This window comes from Sturnus vulgaris, chromosome 31, assembly GCF_052056855.1.
Source record: "Sturnus vulgaris isolate bStuVul1 chromosome 31, bStuVul1.hap1, whole genome shotgun sequence".
In the NCBI taxonomy this organism is placed as follows: Eukaryota; Metazoa; Chordata; class Aves; order Passeriformes; family Sturnidae; genus Sturnus; species Sturnus vulgaris.
The window spans coordinates 1,559,234-1,580,146 of NC_142273.1; the positions used below are offsets into that span (position 1 = coordinate 1,559,234).

The window sequence follows — 20,913 nt, forward strand, 5'->3', positions numbered from 1 at the left end:
GCCGCTCCTTGGAAGAGATAGTCCCGAGAGTTCCAGCAGCTCCCCCAAAGCAAGGGGATGTGAGGCACAACTCCCCTGTGTCAATGGGACTCGTCCTTGGGCAGGGTCATGTGCAGCCCCTTGGTGGCACAGGGCCTTCAGGCCAGGGCTGGTCCCCCAGTATTGACAGCCCCGCTAATGACAGGGAGTGTGACCAGGGGCAGGAGCAGGCGGCGCGGGGCCATCGACCGCATCGACCGGCAGAGCTGGGCGGCAAGGGCGCGGGGGTCCACGGAGGGGGCAGGGGGACGTCAATGGGTGGTAATTAATGGGAACGAGGCCACGTGTGCAGGGCCAGGGCTGTCGCTGGCCACGTCCCTCTGCTCAGTGAGCCGAGCACAGTTATAAACAGCGGCCAGGCGACCCCCAAGCCAGAGCGCAGCAGAGTCCCCCAAGCCAGCCCAGGTAAGATGGTGATGGATGTGGGGTCCCTTTCGTCCCAGCACTGCCTGCCATGACATGCTACTCCATGCGAGTGCATGTCTTGGTGTGCCCTGACATGCCATCACAGGAGACCAAGCCTGCACTGCTCTGCTCCAGCTTCATCCCAGCCACAGGACGCCTCCTGCTCCAGCACTGCATCCTGAGCACCCCAGTACCGGCACAGGTGCCCAGCAGGCTCCAGGCACTGAGGTGAGGCTGGGTGCTGCCTCTGCAGTGCCTCGGGGGTTATACCTGGATACCACTCCCACCCCAGCTCTCAGTGTATTATTTTCTTTCTCTTACAGGCAGCAGAGCTCCGGGTCTTCCCACCTCCATCTGCCCCTGTCTCTGTCTGATATGTTTGATATTAGGTTGTTTTATTGGAAAACCAACTAAATATCAAACATATTCTTACAGCGCCAGGGACGCCCAGCACCGACTTGGCCAGATGCTGCCTGTGCCCTGCCTCAGGCAGGGGGGCCCTCTGCACCCTGTCCTGCACCTTTTGCTAATCCTCACTGCCACAATAAAACCTGTCTCCCCATCTCCATGGGACTTGAGAAGGGGAGCCCAGAGCCGTCCTGGGGGTTGGCGGAGGTTTGGGATGGCAGCGGTGTCAACGCTTGCCACCTGTCCCCCCGCTCACGCCAGGGATGATGACAATACAAAGGCCCGTGGCCCTGTGCCCAGCACTGCTTCCACTGCCCTGGCATGGGGGGATTATTTATGGAGGTGCAGCCACTGCTCAGGGCCCTTGGTGGGCATTGTCCCCTCCAGTGCCCTGCCCAGGGTGCCTGGAGCTTCCACCAGGTCTTTGTCCCCCAGGTCCCTGGATGCTGACCCCTTTAGCCCTCAACATTTGTCCCTGGGTGGGAGCAGTGGCTCTCTTCCATAGGAGATCCTAACCAATTTATGGGGCCAGTAGGACCTCTGAACCGGCACAAGGGGGCTGCAAATTCCTCGGCTGACTGCAGACCAAGTGTCACCACTTGCCCTGAGAATTCCTCCCTGCCTCTGGGGAATCTGCTCCTCCAGCTGCCAACCGCGTTCTCCACCTCAGCACCAAGCACCAGCACGGCTAGAGCTGGGCTCAGGGCTCCGTGGGCTCCTGGGGGGCTCTGCCCCTGGTGCTGGGTGCAATCTCCCCTGCTGCTCCCTGCAGAGCCAAACATTCTCGGCCAAGCCCCTGCTCCCAAAATAGCGTCAGGATGATCTTGCCCTTTTCCATGCCGCCCCCGGGCAGGGGTAAATGTCAGCCCAGAGCCACCAAAACATCCTAAGCCCCCCCAGGAAGGCAAATGGGGAGTCAGGATTTCGTGCCAGTGCTGCACGGACCCGGTTCAACATCCTGAGGAACTGCTTGGGTCACCAGCCAGGGTGTCCCATTGCATCGGGGGAGGGGGCACCTGGGACAATGCAGGACCCCCTCTCACAGACCTGCTGCTGCTTTTTATAACACCCCAGCTGTCCTCGGGAGCCCAAATAAGGCTGTGACCACTGGTAGCCCCCGGGATGCACAATGGGTCCTGAGCACAGACTTTTTGGGAAGGTGGGGAGGCGGGTCAGCCCAAGAAAGGCAAAGCCCTTGTGCTCGGCAGAGCTGATAAACGGTCAGGGGGGCACAGGCAACACAGCTGCCCTACCCACCCATTGTCTGTCCTGTATCCCGCTGCCCACCACTGCCTGTGATCCACCAAGGATGGAGGCCATCAAGAAGAAGATGCAGATGCTGAAGCTGGACAAGGAGAATGCCCTGGACCGGGCAGAACAGGCAGAGGCTGAGCAGAAGCAGGCGGAGGAGCGGAGCAAGCAGGTAGGGCAGACAGTCACAGCTCCCAGCACAGGGGTGTTGGGGGGTGGCTTCTGCCTGTGCTGGGTCACTCTGAGCCCAGACCCAACAGAGACTTTGCCTGAGGTATGAGAGTGTGACAGTTGCCACTATCCCACAGCTCAAGGGCACCCCAAGGGCTGTCCAGGGCTCAGTCTCTACCAGCTGGTGAGATGTGGCAAAGGGACAGACACTGTGGGGCAGAGCTGGTCCCAAGGATGGGGCAGGAGGGATGCCATGGGGCAGAGCTGAGCCTGGGATGGGGCAGGCAGGACTCTCTTGGGGTGCTGGGGTTCAGAATGGTGTCCACCTGTGGTGACATCATTGTCCTTCCAGCTGGAGGATGAGCTAGCTGCCATGCAGAAGAAGTTGAAGGGGACAGAGGATGAACTGGACAAATACTCTGAAGCCCTGAAAGACGCCCAGGAGAAGCTGGAGCTGGCAGAGAAGAAGGCGGCGGATGTACGTATGGGGTGCGGGGTGCAACCTGAGCGCTGCCTTGCCCCCCTTCCTGTTGGGACTGCAGCCCTTCCCTATGCCTTGGGGACACAGCAAGGTCCCCGTCTGGCTCAGTGTACTCCCGGTAAAGCTGTGTAGGTGTCTAGGAGCAGAGAATGGCCCTGTGAAGGATGCATCCGGAGGGCAGAGCCAGGCAGCGAGCAGCCCATCAAGTGCGGGATGTGGGGTCCACGTGTCCCCAGGAAGCTCTGAGTCACGGCTGGGGGTGGAGAAGCCGAGCTCCGAGAAGGAGAAGAGGAGGGGGGAGCCCTCATCCCCCTGCGGGCGGAGGCTCATGGGCAGCGTGAGCACTGCACAGCCCGGCTATTGTTGTCCGCTGTTTCCAGGAAAACAATGGTGCGAGCGGTGCAGGGTTTCACCCAGCGGCCGCTCTCCTGCCATCACGAGGCATGAGGCCCCGCTCATCACCTGTCAGGACCTGGCAGTCCTTGTGGGGCTGGGATGTCTCAGGGTCCAGTGTCAAAGCGATGCAGCCCGTCCTGCCGCAGAGAAGGCAGGAGCCGTCCTCTCGCAGCGTGCCCGTGGGGAAGTGCCTGAGCCCCAGCACAGCACTTGGGCTGCTCTCAACTGGGAGCTCCAGAGCCCCGGGACGTCTGTCACCCTGCAGCTTTGCTTGCAGGTCCCTGTCACCAGCCCTGCACTGGAATCGGCTTGTGCCAAGTGCAGCATTGTAAAGCTCTTGGGAGCCCTTTCCCTCCCTCACACCCTTCCTGCCTCCCTCTGCTCCTCGTTGGCATTTTCTCTGCTGTCATCACATCCCCATTTGCTTCTTCGTGGATCCCTCTCTGTGCATCTGGAGCCCCTTTCCTGGACCCCCCGTGGGGGTCCCCCAGCTTCCCCCGGCTCTGGAAAATGGAGGAGTTTTGCACCCTGGAGCGCTGAAAGGGCAGAGCTGCCTCCCAGGTGCTTCCAGCCCAACAGAGCCCGTTTGATTCCCACCTCATCCCTGAAAACATGCTATGCCACACCTGCCGTCCCAGACAAATGCTCCTGCAGCATCTACCTGCCTGGCTGCCGAGGGTTTCAGGCCAGCAGCCCGGAGCCTTTCCCTTCTATCCACATGCTTGAAGCACGGCTGAATAGGCTTTGTGGGGAATGAGAATAACAGGGCTCAGTGATGTGTTTATTGAGCTCTTGGGGTGCTCCATGACCCTCATGACACTGAGGAACACAGCTCCCAGCTCTGGCGAACGCTGATCTTCGCAGTGTTATCTACCCTGAGACAGGAGGGTTTTCGCCTCGGCTCAGCACTCGGATTTGGCACACGGAAACGGAGTGGGAGCCTGGCGGCCACAGCCCTGTTCCTAGGTGAAGGAAGGAGCAGGATCTGCTCCGGAGCTGTGGGCTCCTGGCCCCGGCAGAGTCTGGGGTGGCCCGCAAACGCAGCCTGCGGGGCTGACGGGCGTCCGGTACGGAGCGGGGCGGCTGAGACGGTGGTTGTACGGGGCACGGCAGGCAAGCCCGTGTGGGCCCGGGTGGATCCTCCGGGCCCTGTGACACATGAGGCCAGTCCCGGTACCCCCACGCCCATATGGGGCGGGTCCCTGTAGACCCAGGATGCTCCCCCCGGCCCGGTGCCGGTGACCAATTCTCGCGTGTTCCCGTCCACCGGGGCCGATCCCGGTGTGTGTCCCCCGCCCGGTGCCAGTGCCCCTGTCCCCCGCCCGGTGCCAGTGCCCCTGTCCCCCGCCCGGTGCCAGTGCCCCCATCCCCGCCGGTCCCGGTCTCGGTGCCCCCGCCACGCCCCGGGCGCGGCGGCCGCTCCTCATCTCCCCGGTAACGCGCCCGCGGGGCGAGGCGGAAGTGACGTCACTTCCGTCCGGCCGTTCCGGGCGCGGTCCCGGTGTCTGGGGGTGGCGGGGCTGGAGCGGAGGGACCGAGCATGGCCGGGGCCACCACTATCGAGGCGGTGAAGCGCAAGATCCAGGTGCTGCAGCAGCAGGCGGACGATGCGGAGGAGCGGGCGGAGCGGCTGCAGCGGGAGGTGGAAGCCGAGCGCCGCAACCGCGAGCAGGTACCGCCGGGGCCGCCGCGCGGGGGCAGAGCGGGACGGGCGGCGCGCCCGGGGCCGGGGGTCGTTCTGAGCCGCGGGAGTGCCGGCGAGGTGCCGAGCCGGGCCGAAGTGTCCGCTGGGGCCATGGCACTTGCTCTGTGTCCGTGGCTCTCTCTGGGTCCCTGGGACCCGCCCGTGGTGCTGAGCAGACACCGAGGCCGGGGGGGATCGGCCTTGTCGTTGTTTCGCTGTTACCGGTGTCCCGGGACGGGCCGCAGCAGGGGGGGACCCGGCCGGGGGGAGGGGGAGGCCCCGGCCATCTTGTGCGGCCCCGAGCCCGGAGCTGCGCGGGTAAGATGGAAGGAATGAGCGGGCTCCCTCGGGATGTGGCCAGCTCAGGAACCCTCTGAAGCACTCCCAAAGTCCGCATCGTGCCCGGATCCCGGCGAGCGGGGCTCTCCGCTGCCCCTGAGAGCGGCGGCCGCGGGGGAACACAGGGGCTGGGGTGGGGTTGCCTGAAAAGGAGGAGGGAGCAACGACAGCAGGATCTGAGCTGGCAGCGCTCACCGCCGGGCTGGGAACACCGGAAAGGCTGGGGACAGGGATGAGGTGACACGGGCAGCACCTCGAGGTGGCCGGCTCCCTTGGGCCTGGGACACAGGCAAGGCTGATGGCGTTTTGGAGACAAGGGCAGGTCCTTGCTCGAATCTAAGCGTGATTCTCGTTGAATTTGCAGTGAGTTTGCTATATTCGAAGCGTGAAGCTGAGCCCTCCCCCCGAGTGCTCGAGCCTTTGTCAGTGACAGCGCTGTGGCACTGCTGGGGATGGATTGGGCTCTGCTGCCCAGGCCCGTGGCAGAAGCTCCTGCCACTCCCAGGCCTCAGCTGGCTCTTTCTTTGCAGCCACATAAGGAATTCTTGCAATAGCAGCACTGTCATGGGTACAGGCGTGTTTCTCCCAGTTCCCTGCACCTCCTTCCGGGGAGAAAACCAGTGCTCCCAGTATGGCACCCAGGGCTTGCCTGGCCCCGAGGCCAGGGGAGTCCTCTTAGATCTCTTGGGGGAGCAGTGGTGAGTCCTGAAGGCCTGGATGAGCTTCTCACTTGATTTGTTGGGCTCCAGGTGCTCCCTAGTTCAGGACTAGGAAGCATGAAATAACAGGAACATGCCACTTTTAGCCGTGGTGCCTGGAAGAGTCATCTGAAAGTGTCACCCCCTGCTCTGGGAAAGCCTGACAGTTTCATCTGTATCTAGAGAGAAGCAGCAGAAGAGGAGGTGTGAGGGCTCTTCTGCAGCAGGGGAGAGGCACTTCCTCAAAATTAAGGGTGGTTTTCGGGTGGGTTGAACACTGCCTGCAGGAAGTCAGGGCTAAGTGATGCAGTTCAGAACGTCAAGAAGTGGAGGCCCACTGTACTGGTGCGTCTCCATTGCCCGGGAGAAGGAAGGAGGAGGTCCTCCACCTCAACAGCTGGTAGCTCCTTTAATAGAGAAAAGATGGGTGTCAGGCAGTCTCCTTTCTGGTTCTGTTTAAGGTATTGTTGCGTTCCTCTTCAGGCAGACCACTTCCCCTTTCGGCGGGGTGGGCGTTGGCTCTGGGCACCAAAGGGGTGTGGGCTTCTCCCGAGCTGGGTGTACCTGCATGGGAGCTCCTCTGTGCTCTCCTGGTCCTGGAACCTGCCACGGTGCCCCAGTGCCAGCAGGGGGGAGAGCTTGGACAGCCCCTCTGGGAACTGGACACAACCGGTGTTGGGCCCCACTCTAACACTGGCGCCTTTCATCACTCTGCTCCTCCCTCCTCCAGCACGGTGAGGAGCAGTGTGTCGGGGAAGGATGCTTTGTTATGTGCAGCTGGGGTATTTCGTGTTTGTCTGGCATGTGCCTATGGCTGGATCTTTGCAGAAGATCACAGTGCTGCCCTGGAATGGCTACACTCCTGTCTGGCTTTGTAATCTTGTTGGGAAGCAGGATTCTGGATTCCCCAAGGGGGCTCCGGTGGGGTGTCAGAGTCCCTAAAACGTCTGGGCTCCTGTGGGCTTTGGCTGGAGTTAAGGTGGATGTGGCTGTAAGCAGGGGCCTCGTGGCCAATCAGGTCATGCCCCCAGGGTCCCAAAAAGATTGCAGCAAGTCTCTAGTTGACTGTTTAGTCTGGGTCTGATCCAGAAGAGGAGTGCCACTGAAGGGATTTTCATCTTTGGCCTTGAGGTGCTTTGTTTTCAGCAACACTAAAGGGCAGTTCCTGTCCTCTGTATCTGCCCTGGCTGCATTCTGACTCAACACTGGAGCAAGCCACAGGGTGATGGCAGTGCTGTGTTGCCTTACTGAGCACAAGCAAGCGGCTCTGCCACACGGGTGATGAACTGAGCACAAAGCTGCATGGTCTGTGTTCCCCACCATCTCTGTTGCCAGCACAGCGCCATGGGGGCTGGCTTGTGGCCTCTTTGAAGGCTGACTAGGACATGGATTGCAGTGGCTGGAGGGTGGGATGGCCTCTGATCTATGCCAGTTCCTTTAAGCCTCAGTCACATTTCTGGCAAATGTCTGCAGGCTGTCAGCAGTTTCACCAGATCCCAATATGTATGACTAAACCAAGGCAGCTATTGCTGAGGAACAGCCTCCTCGACCTGTCTCAAGACTGGAGAAGGCTTTTGCTCCTTCTCTGGATTGTTAGTGAGTCCGTGGGAGGAAGGAAGCCTCAAGCACTGCAGGCTCTCTGCTGGGGCTGTGGGCAGTGCAGCGACAAGCCCTGGGGCTGGGCAGCACCTGTGACCAGCCCAGCCTGCCAGCACCCAATACAGCTTGGCACATCCCTGAACATGTTAATCCTTCTCACCTTGCCGGTGAGAGTGTTTGCCCCAAGCAACACTCATGTCCAGATCACACCAGTAAACTGACTCTCTGCTAAGTGGCAGCTGTCACCACGCTCTGGCGTGGAGGATAAACAGGGTTATGATGAATGGTCTGGCAGGATCCCGGCAGCTGCAGAGGCGGCCCTTGGTGTAAGTCATCTCCTTAGTGTTCATGGCTTAAACTGTCAGAGCAGTGCAGGCTGACAGTGAGAAGCCTGCAGGAAGGCTGCTGTGTGGGAAAAGCATGCGGGAAGTGTTGCAGAGCTAAGTGTGCTGCTTGCCTCTGGGAGAGTGGCTAAAGCATCCTAGGTTTGCTTTGGGCTCCTGTGTGCTGCAGCTGACCCGATGGCAGATCTGAGCTGCTAAACCTGCACAGGCTGAGTCCCCTCCTCTGCTCCCTCCAGGCTGAGGCAGAAGTGGCATCTTTGAATCGCCGTATCCAGCTGGTAGAGGAGGAGTTGGACCGAGCTCAGGAGCGCCTTGCCACAGCTCTGCAAAAGCTGGAAGAGGCAGAGAAAGCAGCAGATGAGAGTGAAAGGTGAGCAACGACTCCTGCTCGAACTCTGTCAAACACTGAGGGTCCAGTGCCATCAACTTTTTGGGCTTCCCAAAGTGGGGGAGGAGATCCCACATGAAGGCTGGATGTGGGAGTTGGTGCCTGTTTATGCAGAGCAGCTTAAACAATGCAGATGAACCTGAGGCTGCTGATGGCTTTGAGTGTCCTGGAACCCGAGGCTAGGGAGCAGAAGTGCCATGTGCCTACCATGTGCCTACCATGCATCCCACCTCCAAAGGAGGAGAAATACATGGGTTCAGAGACACCGTTGCCTTGTAAATCTGGCTGCCAGTGGGGCAGCCTCTCTTCCATCTGCGTCTGCCAGCACACTCCCTAACTGGCAGATGTTCTCTGACCTGGCATATTATTCAGAGGGGAGTGGTCCACTTCCAGCTGTCTGATGTGCTTCCTTATGCACACACCGTGAGCAGCCTGACCCAGCTGGTGGCCTGCCATAGAGACAGACTTGGCTCTTCCTGCATTCCAGATGGGGAAGTGCTTGGCTTGGCTGTGCCGAGTCCCTAAGACAGCTGGGCTTGTTCTCAGCAGTGTTGCACTTCCCTTGGCCTGGGAACCCGGTGATCTGCTGGAGGAATGTTCCAAGGAACAGTCAATTCCAAGCAATTGAGGCTGCTGTATTCACATCAGCCCAGTGGCTTCTGCCATTCTGTGCCACCTTCTGCACTCAGAGGAATCATGGCTTATCAGGAAGCACTGTGCTACCAGGGCAGTGCTGTTAATGCTCTGAAACTCATTGCACTACTGGCTGGTCCCAAGATTTTTTTAAACATCTTCCCTCCCTGTGCTTGCTTTTGGGCAGAGGCATGAAAGTCATTGAAAACAGAGCTCTGAAGGATGAAGAGAAGATGGAACTGCAGGAGATCCAGCTCAAGGAAGCCAAGCACATTGCAGAGGAGGCAGACAGGAAGTATGAGGAGGTGAGACCTTTGGGTGCTCTAGTACGACTGACCTGGGCCAGGAGAGATAAGTCCTCTTCCTGCTTGACAGCAAACCTAGAGCAGAGGCTGGCTCTCAGCAGAGCTACATCAGTGCTCTGCTTGGCCAAGTTTCCAGTGGCTCCTGCAGGCATTCCTTCCATTCACTGCTATGCAGAGCCTGCAGGCACAATACTACCCTCCTTCCTCTTGACTCTGATTCCCCTGTCCAGGTTGCTCGGAAACTGGTGATCATTGAAGGAGATCTGGAGCGTACTGAAGAGAGAGCTGAGCTCGCAGAGTCGTGAGTAGTCTGCTTGCATGCACCTGGCAGGTCTGCCTCTGCATGGGAACTAACACTGCATTGCTAACCTTGTTACACAAGGCCTGAAGCACAGGGTGGGTTTAGGTCTGCAAAGGAAAGGAATGAAAGCACTTCCCTCCTTGAGACAGGATTGACTCCACCTAGGACATGGAGTCTGTGATGCGATTTGCCTTGGGTGGAGACACTCTGCCCCTTTGCATGGAGGCACTCCCTGGTTATGGAGGCTGGAGAGCCTCCCTCTCCTCAGCATTCACCAGCACTGCTTTGTGCGTGCAGTCACAAGATTGTTCACGTTGCTATAGAGCACAGGGCTTGTCCTGAAGTGGCAGAGGCCTCCTGGGCCAGAGGCTGAAGTGGCATATGGGGTGGCTGAGGGCAGAGCTGTGGCTCAGGCTGGTCTCTGGGCCTCTCCAAGTATTTGCAGTAACCACTACAGGCTTCTTCACTGCTGAGCAGAAATCTGGGCTTCCTCTGCTCAGAGCAGAGACACAAATCCTGGTGTTTGGGCCCTTTCATGTGTCTGGATGCTTTAGCTGATCCTTGAGGAGCTGGTCAGGGCCTTTCCGTGCTCTGGGCCTTGTCTAACACAGTTGGTGTGTACGCAGCAGCAGCATCACTGTGCTTCCCGCCCAGACGTGCATGTTGTGACCATGACTTTTTTGTGTTTCCTCCCACCCCCTTTTTTGCTCTGTGGTGGTGTGGTTTTGGTGCTCCTTTTGACCTTGCCCCTACCTGGCTTGTGCCCTTGTGTGACCGTCACTAACAGTCATTGCCGGGAGCTGCAGGAGCAGATCAGAGTGATGGACCAGAACTTGAAGTGTCTGTCTGTTGCCGAAGAAAAGGTACTAACCTTTCCCTTCTTGAACCATTAAACCAGAACTCATGTGGTCTCCTCAGTACGCTCCTCCCCTCAGCTTAACTGCGTCTCTCTCTCCCTCTCTCTCTCCTGGAACATTCTGTCTTCTCTGCCCATAAATATCCCTTTCTGAGTGGTGGTGGCTGTCCTTCTGTCCATCAGAACAGCTTCCCTCCATACAGCACACTAAATGTGAAGCTTCTCCTTGGAGACTCAAAGTCTGGCAGAAACCTGTGTCCACATCTCGCTGCTCAGCTCTGTGCCCCGTGCATGTGCTGGCAGAATACTTCAAACATGAGCTCGGAGGCAAAAAGGAACTTGCTTTCTGCACAGGTGCCTCAAAGCAGGGTCCTATCCAGTCTGATCTCAGACAGTCTCCTAAAGAACTTCCTGGTCTTCCCTGCACGTGGATTCACTTCTTGTCTCCTGTCTTTCCCTCCCACTTCTTCTTTTCCTTTTTTTTCCCCCTTTTCCTTACAAAACCCCACAGTAAATGTTCCGAGCTGGAGGAGGAGCTGAAGAATGTCACCAACAATCTCAAGTCTCTTGAGGCTCAGGCTGAGAAGGTAGGGCTGCCTGTCCCAGGGCCAGAAACATTGCTGTTGTGCTAGGAGGGTGTGTAAACAGCAGAGCACCCACTGGGGTGGAAATGATTCAACTGCAGTCTTAAGCAAGCCAGGAGCGCTGTGCTTGCTCTGCTGGGAGGGCTAACATATTTCCTTGGAGGGCTGTGGGAGCTGGGATGTGGGTAGGAAGCCTGGCTGCCCTTCCCTGCCTTGGGGCAGACTCAATCAGCCAGGATGTGTAAGCTGCTAAAATGTTAAGATGTGAAGTTTTCTGCATCCAAGTTTGTGTTCCATGCATGATGTGAGATTTGCTGCCTGACCCAGTCCTGTTGGACTTGGGTAAGGATGTGAACAGCTCCCAGTTGGAAGGTCCTGTTGGCATGTGTGCTGCAGTGAGGAGTTTATGTCACCTTCTGTAGTTGTGGGCTCTATGGAGAGGGAGGTATCTGGGGCTGCTGACTGCTGACTCCTTTTCCACAGTACTCTCAAAAAGAGGATAAATATGAAGAAGAGATCAAGATTCTGACTGATAAACTCAAAGAGGTGAGTGACCATGTCAGGATGGCCCAGCTGGGTGAGCTGGCCTCAGCTTGACTGGGAAGAGATGTGAAGGGTGGGAGACTCCATGTCTTCACACTGATGCCCTTTGTTGTAGAGCTATTACACTAACGGCTTATTTCTATCTGGCAGGCAGAGACCCGTGCTGAATTTGCTGAACGCTCTGTAGCCAAGCTGGAGAAGACCATTGATGATCTGGAAGGTACATTTTGGGGATAGGAAACCAAGAAATGTGTGTTGAGTGAGAAGCTGAGGGCTATCGCTCAGGTAGCTGGAGAATGGAGAGGCTACTGTGCTTCTCGTTACTTGGAGCATAACCCGACTTGGCCTCCAGGGTGAGGCTTGGCAAGAGTCCTGCTCTGTGCCTCTGCTCTGAAAACAGTTCCTTGGCTGTGCTGCAGCAGGTCTCAAGCTCTAGATCCAGACATCTGGCCTTATCTATATAGTTGGTGTATTTTGGTAGTGATGTCCTCAGGAATGTAACTAGATCCCCGTGCTCCAGCTTAATCCAATTAATTTAGGAGTGGCATGGGAAAGAAACACCTGAACTTGTAAGAATTGGTCCCAATAACATCCTAGCGTGCAGACCATCACATATGTGCTGGCTACTGCAAACGGTGTCTTGCAACTACAGGAGTCAGTGAGTCTTGAAACAGCCCCCATGAAGATTCAGACTCCCTAGTGTGATTCCTGAATCCAGGTTAAATCACCAGCGGTTCAGTCCACGGATAGTCAGCCTGTGCCAAGGGTGGGTTCCTTTCCTCCTCCTATTCCTTCACGCAGTTCTTCAGGAGCACTCCTGAGGCAGCCATCGCAGAACCTTGCCCCAAGCCACAGAAGGAGAAGGTTTCAGCTGCCTCCCTTAAATCTGGGACTGTGGCCAAATTCTTCTATGGATTGCTGTGGCTGGAGTGGTGGTGCTGGTAAACCAAGACCCTTACAGGTCTCGTACCTTGGCCGCAGGTGTGCCTCTGTGGTCTTTTAGTGCCAGATCTTAGAGATACAAAGCACCATCTTACTGTCTGGAGTCACTCTGGAGGCTTATTATCTAGAAATAGCAATGGTGTCAGCTGAGCTGTTCCAGAACTGCAGCCAAGCAGCAATCTGAGCCACCTCATGATCCAGGACAAGCTTTTATTTGGAACTGTAAAAAGTCCTCCAAATCCCTGCATTCTGCCCTTGAAACCTGTTGATTGAGAGTTGGCTCTGGTCTACAGCCTTGCTGCTGAAGTGACCTAGTTTAGGACAACTGACAAAGTTCCCCAGGCTCTGCAAGGCTGTTAACAGCATGCCCAGCTGTACTATAGCCCAGGCAGCCAGAGCTGGAGGAGCCTGTGCCAGCTCTGCAGGGCTCAGGGATGCGTCAGCAGAGTTCCAGGCCCGCCCCTCCCTGGAGGCGGAGAGCTGCCTGTCTGCTCCATTATCTGATAGAGAACTCTGGTGTGGCCAGTCTGCTCCCCCACCTCACTGCTACCTGCAGGATTGGAATTTCCTCTGATGCCCAGCTCTATTACATGACTGACTTCTCCCAAAACAGTCTTTGCATTGAGACACAGGTGAGAACAAAGCACCTCAATTATCAGTGCTCTCCTTAGGTATAACAAGCTTCTCCCTAAGTGGATGGAGTTGCCTTTCCTGCTGCTCCTCCTGACACTGGTTCCTGCTGACCTAGCTGGACAGCTTGTTTTTACAAGGTGATGTAGTTTGAGTGCTTGGCTCTGCTGCCCTTGGAGCTGGGTTGCAATCCTGGAAGGCATTTGCGGGTCAGTCGGTCCTCAAGCTGCTGGAACCCTCCTGTTCATTGTTGGGGATGAACACAGAATCGTGATGGCTCCACATCTAACTTCATTTTCTTCTATTTGTGAATCCCATCCTGCTTTTCCTGCCCCAGAGTGTTGGAAGAACTCCTTTGCCTTCCCTCATTGTTTTCCTTTTGTTCTCCTCCTAAACTCTTCTAGATGAGCTCTATGCCCAGAAACTGAAGTACAAAGCAATTAGTGAGGAACTGGACCACGCCCTGAATGACATGACTTCCATGTAAATATGAGCTGGCTGGCGTTCGCCTCTCGCTTCAGCAGGCTGGACTGCCAGTGCTTGCTTGGTTTGCTGTGGTTTCCGTAGTTGGAGAATCGGCGGCACTGTGCCGTCCAGGTTACTTCTACAGATCTGCCCAAGGTGCCCCAGCATGCCGTCCTCTAACTCTAGGTCCTTGTGATCTGCATGTGTAACCAAGTGCTGTGCTGGCCTGAAAGGGTTCTGACTTAAATTCGAGTGCAATTCCCATTCCCACTGGGAAAGGCTTTCTCAGGAAATGTGGCTTTGTCATCTGCTGGAGCCACTGGGCCATGGTCTCAGGATTCCTTCTGGAAGAGGCTGTGGATGGTGCTCAGGTGGATTCCTTTGGAATTGCCACAATAGGCTTGAGATGGGCCGGATCATGAACTGATCTGTGGAAGTAGCTGAACTTGTGTGTTTCTGCAACTTGGCTCCTCAGCTTTGTGTTCAGATCTGCAGTGGGTGCTGCTAACAACTGCTCCGTCTGGTCCTTGCACTAACCCAGGAGAGGCCAGGTCCTCACCTCATAGAGAAGAGTCTTAACATGAGTGTTCCCGAGTTCCCTAAGCAGAGTTTGCTGTGCACAAACACTGAAGCTTCTCTTAAAATTAGTGTCTCCTTCTGTCTCACACAGATAAGTCTTGTGATTCCAAACTCCACTTTGGATTTGTCTCTCTGCTTGGTGGCTTGTTCTGCATCTGCACCCGGCATTCACGCTCTCTTCATCTCACTCTGAATTCCAGTGCCTTTTCCCAGTTACTGTGCACAGGGCATCCCTGGGAATGGGTACTGTAAAGATATGGAAGCAGCAGCAGCCCCCCAGTTCTGCTGCACTTGCTTCCAAACAAAGCTCCCTCTGTGTGACCTGATGTGCCAGACACAGCCTGCTCTGAGGGGCTGCCCTTTCCATGTCGGGGGAGCTGGGAGGATGTTGTTCTCATCTGCATATCTTGCGTGGAGCCATAAAGCTCTTTTTGTATTTCTCTTGCCTCTTGCTCGAGCATGATGTCACCTTTTTTAAGGAAAACAGTTTCTGTATAAATGGCTGTTGCTTTTGAGAAATGGGTTTTTAGTGACCACTTGCTGCTTTAGAGTAACTGTTTCAGCATTATCTTCAAACCTGTGTTACCCTCGGTGGAGCACAGACCTCACTAGCATGCTGGATTTTTCTTGGAGGTGTGTTACTGGCTCCAAGATGTGATGGCAGCTCTGCAGACAGGGCCTGGGGGGTCAAATGGGAGGCTGAGGGTTGCAGCAGGAGGCCCTGGAGCTCTGCCTGACTGAAGACACTCCTCATTCCTGCCTGCTTTGGACTGTTCACCAGCACCGGTTGCCAAATGCTGGCTTGCAGTGGGAGGTCACACACCTGATAGTCATTAGCCAGAGTATGGAAGCCAATAAATACTGTGTGAGCTCTGGCTGGTCTCCACTGGGACAGAACTGGTTGAGTGTGCGGTGCTGCCTGTGCCAGGGGGAGGGTTGTGTGGCCTCTTGCTTCAGGAATGAGAAGGCATTGCAGCAGGGCTGTGAGCATCTGAGCCAGGGAATCTTTTGCAAAGCCCTCCCCTCCTCGTGCAGGGGCTGAGGGCTGCAGGATCCTTCTTAGGAGCGTGGCATGGAGCTTCCCACTGAGCACTGCCACTGGCAGTGGGCTGTGAATGCCTGGCGTGTGTCACCACTGGCACTGTTGCTGTTTGATCTGGTATGATAAACACTGGTCAGCCTCTCAAAATGGTATGTGCTGCCTAATGGTGGTCGGTCAAATACTTTTTCCTTTCTGGATTGGTTCATCTGCCACAGTGCCCGAAGAGCCCTTCGTGAGCAGAGTTCTGATGACATGGGACACTTCCCGTGGCTTTCTCAGGTTTGTGCCCTTCTGGTCTCCACATGACAGCACTGGCAGTCAGGACAATCTAGGCATACTCACCTGTCCCACTCTCTTTGGTGGCAGGTCTGGGTGGGGAAGGGAGGGAGCATTCAAGGAATTTCAGAGTGTTGTCTGACTCTCCTGGAATGTGGGGCAGTAGCTGTGTCTTGTAAGCACAAAGCAAGAACCCAGAACTCTTCAGTAACCCAACTGCAGCTGGAGTTGAGGATCTGGATCCTGGGGAGGGGCAGGGCTTTTGTAAATGTGAAGGCTTCCAGTCCAGTGTTCCATTGTCAGCTCTTAAGACAACAGGGAGGCCATCATTGTCTGTCAGTATCTGAAGGGAGGGTGTCCGAGGATGGACCAGGTTCTGCTCAGTGGTGCCCAGCAGTAGGACAGGCAACACATACAAACTGATGCCCAGGAAGTTTCACCTGAACATGAGGAAGAATGTCTTTCCTGTGTTGGTAACTGAGCACTGGGCAGATTGCCCAGAGATTGTGTGAAATCTCCCTCACTCGAGATATTCCAGGATGATGGGGACACAATCCTGTACGATGTGCTCTGGGATCACTCTGCTTGAGCAGGGAGGTTTGACCAGATAACCCACACTGGGCCCTTTCAATCTCACCCCTCCTGTGATTGTTAGTGGGTGGGAGGTGGCAGCCTGCCCTCAGGGAGTGCCTCTCCTCACAGGGAGGTCTGGTTGCATCCTGATTCTTGCTGTGGGGAGCTGGTGGCTCTGCTCTGCACAGTGGTGTTCCCAGGAATGTTATCTAAGGCTGGGCTGTGGCAGGCCCTTTCCCCACTCATCTGGAATGAATCCACTCTGGGTGATGGATGGGTATGTGGGTGGGTGATGCAATGGTTACCCTGGGAGGTTTTGGAGACATCTGGTCTGACTGGATTGCTGGGCTTGTGCAGGCTGGTTACTGTGAGCTGTGCTGTGATGTGGGAGTGCTGCAAACATAGGTTAACTGTCCAGGAGGGCCAGGTCCTGGGGCTCCCCACGTCATGGGACTCCCTGAGTTGCAGGGATAGCTGGTGAGGCTGCCCTGTGATTGGGCAGAGAAGGGAGCAGGCCAAACATGGCGTAGCTGCTGCACACCTGGGCAGGTGTTCTATGTGGAGAAGCTGTTCTGAAGTCTGGGAAGTTTAGTCATGCTAAACACTCCAGTCTGCTGCCTTGTGTGGGTGAATCATCAGGTCCCTGTACACAAGCAGGAATGTTTGCTTGAAAGCTGTGAGGTGTTGTACCAAGTCCTCCTGAGCACAGTTCACTCTCATCCTCTGCCACTCGGGAGACCCAGAACCAGCCTGGATCTCTTGGTTCTGGGGACTGGCATTGGGGCTGCTCAGAGCCAGCATGAAGGCAGAGTCCCTCACAAACAATAGTAGCTGTTGTGCAAGGCATGGGCCAGGATGCCTTGTACCCACAACTTCCCTCAACTTGCAGATTGTGGTAGGACAAAAATCATTGGCTTCTCTGCCTGTGCCTTGGTCCCTTAGTGGCTTTAAAGAAGGGACAATCAATCAGTATTACTGCCCTCTCCTGCAGAGTGAGGTGCAGTTAGAGCTGCTCCTGAGGACTGAGGGAAGCTGAGGCTGAAGCTGAAGTTGTGCAGGTGTTACACTGGAGGGACTGAGCTGACACTCTGGGGAGGGTGACATGCTTTGGCTGCTCCATGTAAACCACTCTGGAATTTTACCCAGTTAGGTCTTGTTCAAGAGCAAAATATTCCAAGATTGAAAGCAATGAGGAATGGTGTAGCTCCCCTTCAGAGGGTGCCTGAGTGTCCTAGGACCTCATAGTACAGGGATTAGAGGGGAAGCCCAAGGCAAAGGCTGTGCTCCAGGCTCACTCCTCCAGCAGAGGCATCACACTGTGTGGCACTGCAGGTGGTGCTGGTCGGTTCTGCCAGGCTGTAAGATGGTGTGTAAGGTTTTTTCACTGCCTGGAATTCCCCTAAGTGCAGAAATTGGAGCTGCCAGGCTGCCATGCAAATGAGCAGGGAGAGATGCTGAATGTGTTCTCTGTAGTGGCTAGTTGTGGCTGACAGGCTGTGTGGCCAGACGTTGGCCACCCAGCCCTAAGAAGTGACAGATCCTGGAAAGGGACCAAACATGCTCATGAGCATGAGTGCTTGACATGAGCCTTGAGGATGCATGTGGCTACTAGACCTCTGTGGGGCTATAAGGACAGGGACTGGAGAGGCCACGGCTGCAGAGGCAGTGGCAGCTTGTGCCCTGCTCATGGAGTTGTTCTTGGCAGATGTAAAAGAGGACCCTGTGCTCCAAAAGTCCCTCTGTCCTGTACCTGACACAGTTGCTGCCTCTGGTCCTATCTGGGTTGTTAGTGTGGCACCAGGCATGTTCTCAGAGGAGGGTCCTCCAGGCCAAGGATGAGATGTTGTCATTCTCAGTTCTTCTGGTGTGCATGTCCTGCTGTTCAAGTCCTGTCAATCCCATTGCAGTGTGGTGTGGCTCCCTCTGGAAGCTATTTCTGGTACAGCCTTGGCAGGACTCATTTCTGCAATGTGCTCCACAGGCTTAAAGCACATCCCAGATCTCTGTCCTTGCTGGGGTCCCGCCCAGCCTTGCCTGCAGGCGCCTCTTCTGGTGTCACTTCTTCCTTTCTTTGCCTTTGCACATCTTTGGCAACACTTTCACTTCTGCCCACACTTGATTTCCTCTGTGATCTTTCTGAGCTGAAGCACAAGTTAAAGACAGACCTTTGGGAATAGCCCAGGCTGTCCTCAGAAGTACACGTTATGGAGACAGCTTTTTTGATGTGCTCATCTTGGTGCTCTACTAACCTTCCCTTTCTCTCTTTTTCTCTCTTCCTCTTGTTTCCCTTATCCTGTCGCTGCTGCAGAGCGCCTGTACAGCCAGCTTGAGAAAAACCGCCTGCTCTCTAATGAGCTGAAGTTAACGCTGCATGATCTGTGTGACTGAGAAGGGGCCCACTAATCCCATTAAACAAGCTTATTTCGACCACCAGTGCTGTGGACCACAGTGAAATCTGATCATTAAGACTGGCAGACTTGCGAATTTTATGCAATTGCTGCTTTTTAATGAGGCACTTGGATTTGTCCTGTAATTTATTTAAGCTTTTTTTTTTAATATATAAAGGTAACCTCTCTTCTTAGTGAAGTCACCCCCAGACTTGGCTGGTTTCTGAGCAGTCTTGTTTACTTGTCTAGGGGGTCCTGCCTGGCTCCTCCATGGAACCAGAATAGCTGCATCCCCCAAATGAGGGGTGTGGTGAAGTTAGACTTATGTCTGCTTGAAGCTGCCTGTCAAGTGCTACAACTTAATTTACTATTAGCTGAATGACTGTAGGATTTCCTGGTGCATGGAATGATGCCTTTTACCAATAAATGACTGACCTTGTGGTCTGTGAGACACTGCACACCTGTAGTACATTCCTATCTAGGGGAGTCCTAACCGAGGTTTGGGGGCAGCAGTAACTTCCCAGGCCTGACCCCAGTGCAGCTACAGAGCCCTGAAATGGGTTGGGAAAGCTCACAGACATCTTGACAGCAAGTGCCAAAATGCACAGCCTGAAAGCTGTGTCCTGGGTGCCTGCAGGGAGTATTTAAACGCTGCCATTGCTCATACTTGAGGAAAGATGTTCTCTTTCTGTGCAGTTTCTGGCCCTGGGGAGGTTGGGAGTGGCTTTGGGAATCTGCCTGTACCTAAAGGACATTTTTCTACAGCCTGTGTGTCCAGCGTCCCACCGTGTGGATGTCTCCAGTGATATGGGTGGGCTCACCTTTGGAGTAAAGCCTACTTAGAGCACTAGCTGCTGATCTGCTCTCCTCCTGGCTTAAGGAACATGTGAGAATTGACTGCACAGCTGCCTGCAGTGTCGGGCAGGGTGCAGCTCCCTCACTCCTCACTCTGTGCCTGTCACTGCCCAGCTCCTGCCCCGCTGCCCTCCAGGCTGGCAGTCTGCTCCCTGCTGCTGGGCTTGGCATCCCTGCCCTGTGCTGGGGGAAGAGGGGCACAACCAGCTGTAAATCCATGGCGTGGTTTTCACGTGTGTGCTGCTCTTGGGTGCCTTGCTGGGCCACGTGTGTCAGCTGTGGAGGTGTGGAAGCCCTGGGAAGAGCTGGCTGCAGTCAGAGATGCCTGCATGTGAAACACTGCCTAGAGCTTTGGCCAAAGGTGCACCATGGCCATTCTGACTAGGAGCACCAGCAGTGTGAGAGGCAAGGGCTATACACAAGCCAGGAAACCTCAGAGCTTCCAGCTGCACCCAGCCAGGCACTGCAGTCCAAGGATCGCTGTGGCAGTGTGTGGGGAAGGGGCTGGCACAAGCTTTCTTTGGCAAAGGACTCTGGATTGCTTGATGCTGATTTGTAACTCTTGACTCTTGCTTCCTGCCAGATAAACTGAAATCCACCAAAGAGGAGCATCTCTGCACGCAAAGAATGCTGGACCAGACCCTGCTAGACCTGAACGAGATGTAATGGATCCCTGCCACTGCCTCCACCACGGGATGCCAGCCCAGCTGCTGCTGCCCTCTAACCCTGGCACCAGAGTTTACTTTCTGTTGCCAACTTGACCAAACACAAATCTCCTTTGTTCCAGGGTTAAAGGCCACCAGGTTGGGCAGAGCTTCAAACAGCATCATTAAGGGAAAAAACCAATGCAATAATGTTTGGAGAGCATGTTTGAGATGTACACATTTTGTAACTACCTTTTTTGTAGCAACCATTGTAAACATTCCAAATAACTTGTGAGGCTGGTGAGCTACACTTCAAAGCTCTTGGCTTTAAAATTTGGTATTAACCTTCTGTTAATCGGCTCTGGGCCACCCTGCTTTGGCAGGGCAGGAAATGGATATGATGATTCTGGCTGCAAGTCAGAGTAGCCAGGCTAGGGATGAAAGCCTGTTGGGAAAACTTCCTTCCCAGGAGCTGTTTGCCAAAAGCACAGTTCAGTTTTTCAGCTTTAAGGTAACTCTGTGTTAGGAAGGAACAACTTGGGTGAAAGGCATCTTTATTTTGGGTTTGGTTCGTTGTTTTTTTTTAAGCCAAACCATCTGAACAATTGAACCAGTTGAACCTTCACAGGGATTGTGTCCCTTCCCCTTTACACCTGAAGGGCTTAGAGAAGCCACTGTCCCTGTAACCCATTGCTACCCTGGGGCTGACTTTGCCTTCACTAAGTGCTGATGCACCAAGCTTCACTGCTCATCACTGGGTTACACTTAACAGCTTAAGTACAACAGCCTTGTGTTCTTGGAAAAGTGTTTTTGCCTACCTGGAGGGAGGGAGCCAAGCCTTCCCTCCTGCCCAGGACTGCTCTTACTGTCTTAATTGAGTCCAAGCCATCTTGCTGTGCATTGCTGATGTGTCGTGGTTGTGAGGTGTGAGTGTGGCAATGTCATGCTCACAGCGTGCAGCTTGTGGTTTGAGCATGCTGCTTGGTTGTAGCAGTTTTTGGGGCCAATCTGGAGACAAAAACCCTATCCAGTGTTTTGATACTAAATTGAAAAATTGTGTTACTGTCTTTTGAAATAAAAACTGATCCCTCCACA

The 20,913-nt window shown here is 55.1% G+C and overlaps 2 protein-coding genes across 12 annotated transcripts; both read left to right on the forward strand.

The window, feature by feature from the left end:
* The first annotated feature begins 1,850 nt into the window (after positions 1 to 1,850).
* LOC148220735 (uncharacterized) lies at positions 1,851 to 4,359 on the forward strand. The gene is made up of 4 exons (XM_088180998.1): positions 1,851 to 2,275; positions 2,627 to 2,873; positions 2,992 to 3,092; positions 4,171 to 4,359. Exons 1-4 carry the CDS (start codon positions 1,982 to 1,984, stop codon positions 4,357 to 4,359), a joined length of 831 nt encoding a protein of 276 aa, XP_088037124.1. The 5' UTR covers positions 1,851 to 1,981.
* A 150-nt stretch (positions 4,360 to 4,509) lies between these two features.
* On the forward strand, positions 4,510 to 20,913 carry LOC106863377 (uncharacterized). Of its 11 annotated transcripts, XM_014892812.2 has the most exons (11): positions 4,510 to 4,823; positions 8,052 to 8,185; positions 9,024 to 9,141; positions 9,372 to 9,442; positions 10,810 to 10,885; positions 11,366 to 11,428; positions 11,576 to 11,645; positions 13,402 to 13,480; positions 15,299 to 15,362; positions 19,085 to 19,205; positions 19,758 to 20,907. In XM_014892812.2, the coding sequence occupies exons 1-10, from the start codon at positions 4,692 to 4,694 to the stop codon at positions 19,160 to 19,162; spliced, it is 885 nt and encodes a 294-aa protein (XP_014748298.1). In that variant the 5' UTR covers positions 4,510 to 4,691; the 3' UTR covers positions 19,163 to 19,205; positions 19,758 to 20,907. The 11 variants fall into 11 exon arrangements, 10 of the variants coding, with proteins under 10 accessions (XP_014748298.1, XP_014748302.1, XP_014748300.1 ...); XR_015808856.1 differs by lacking the exons at positions 13,402 to 13,480; positions 15,299 to 15,362 and having other exon boundaries at positions 18,241 to 19,205; positions 19,758 to 20,913; XM_014892816.2 differs by lacking the exons at positions 10,810 to 10,885; positions 15,299 to 15,362; positions 19,085 to 19,205 and adding an exon at positions 10,230 to 10,305 and having other exon boundaries at positions 19,758 to 20,913.

What these genes read in the sequence shown, in the direction of transcription:
- LOC106863377 (XM_014892812.2), top strand. Translation starts at nt 4,692, where the DNA reads ATGGCCGGGGCCACCACTATCGAGGCGGTGAAGCGCAAGATCCAGGTG. An exon ending in GCAGCAGATGAGAGTGAAAG is followed by an intron (nt 8,186 to 9,023) that starts GTGAGCAACGAC and finishes GCTTTTGGGCAG; the next exon opens with AGGCATGAAAGTCATTGAAA. An exon ending in ACTTCCCGTGGCTTTCTCAG is followed by an intron (nt 15,363 to 19,084) that starts GTTTGTGCCCTT and finishes ATTTTTCTACAG; the next exon opens with CCTGTGTGTCCAGCGTCCCA.
- LOC148220735 (XM_088180998.1), top strand. Translation starts at nt 1,982, where the DNA reads ATGGGTCCTGAGCACAGACTTTTTGGGAAGGTGGGGAGGCGGGTCAGC. An exon ending in CGGAGGAGCGGAGCAAGCAG is followed by an intron (nt 2,276 to 2,626) that starts GTAGGGCAGACA and finishes TTGTCCTTCCAG; the next exon opens with CTGGAGGATGAGCTAGCTGC. An exon ending in TCTGGCTCAGTGTACTCCCG is followed by an intron (nt 2,874 to 2,991) that starts GTAAAGCTGTGT and finishes ACGTGTCCCCAG; the next exon opens with GAAGCTCTGAGTCACGGCTG.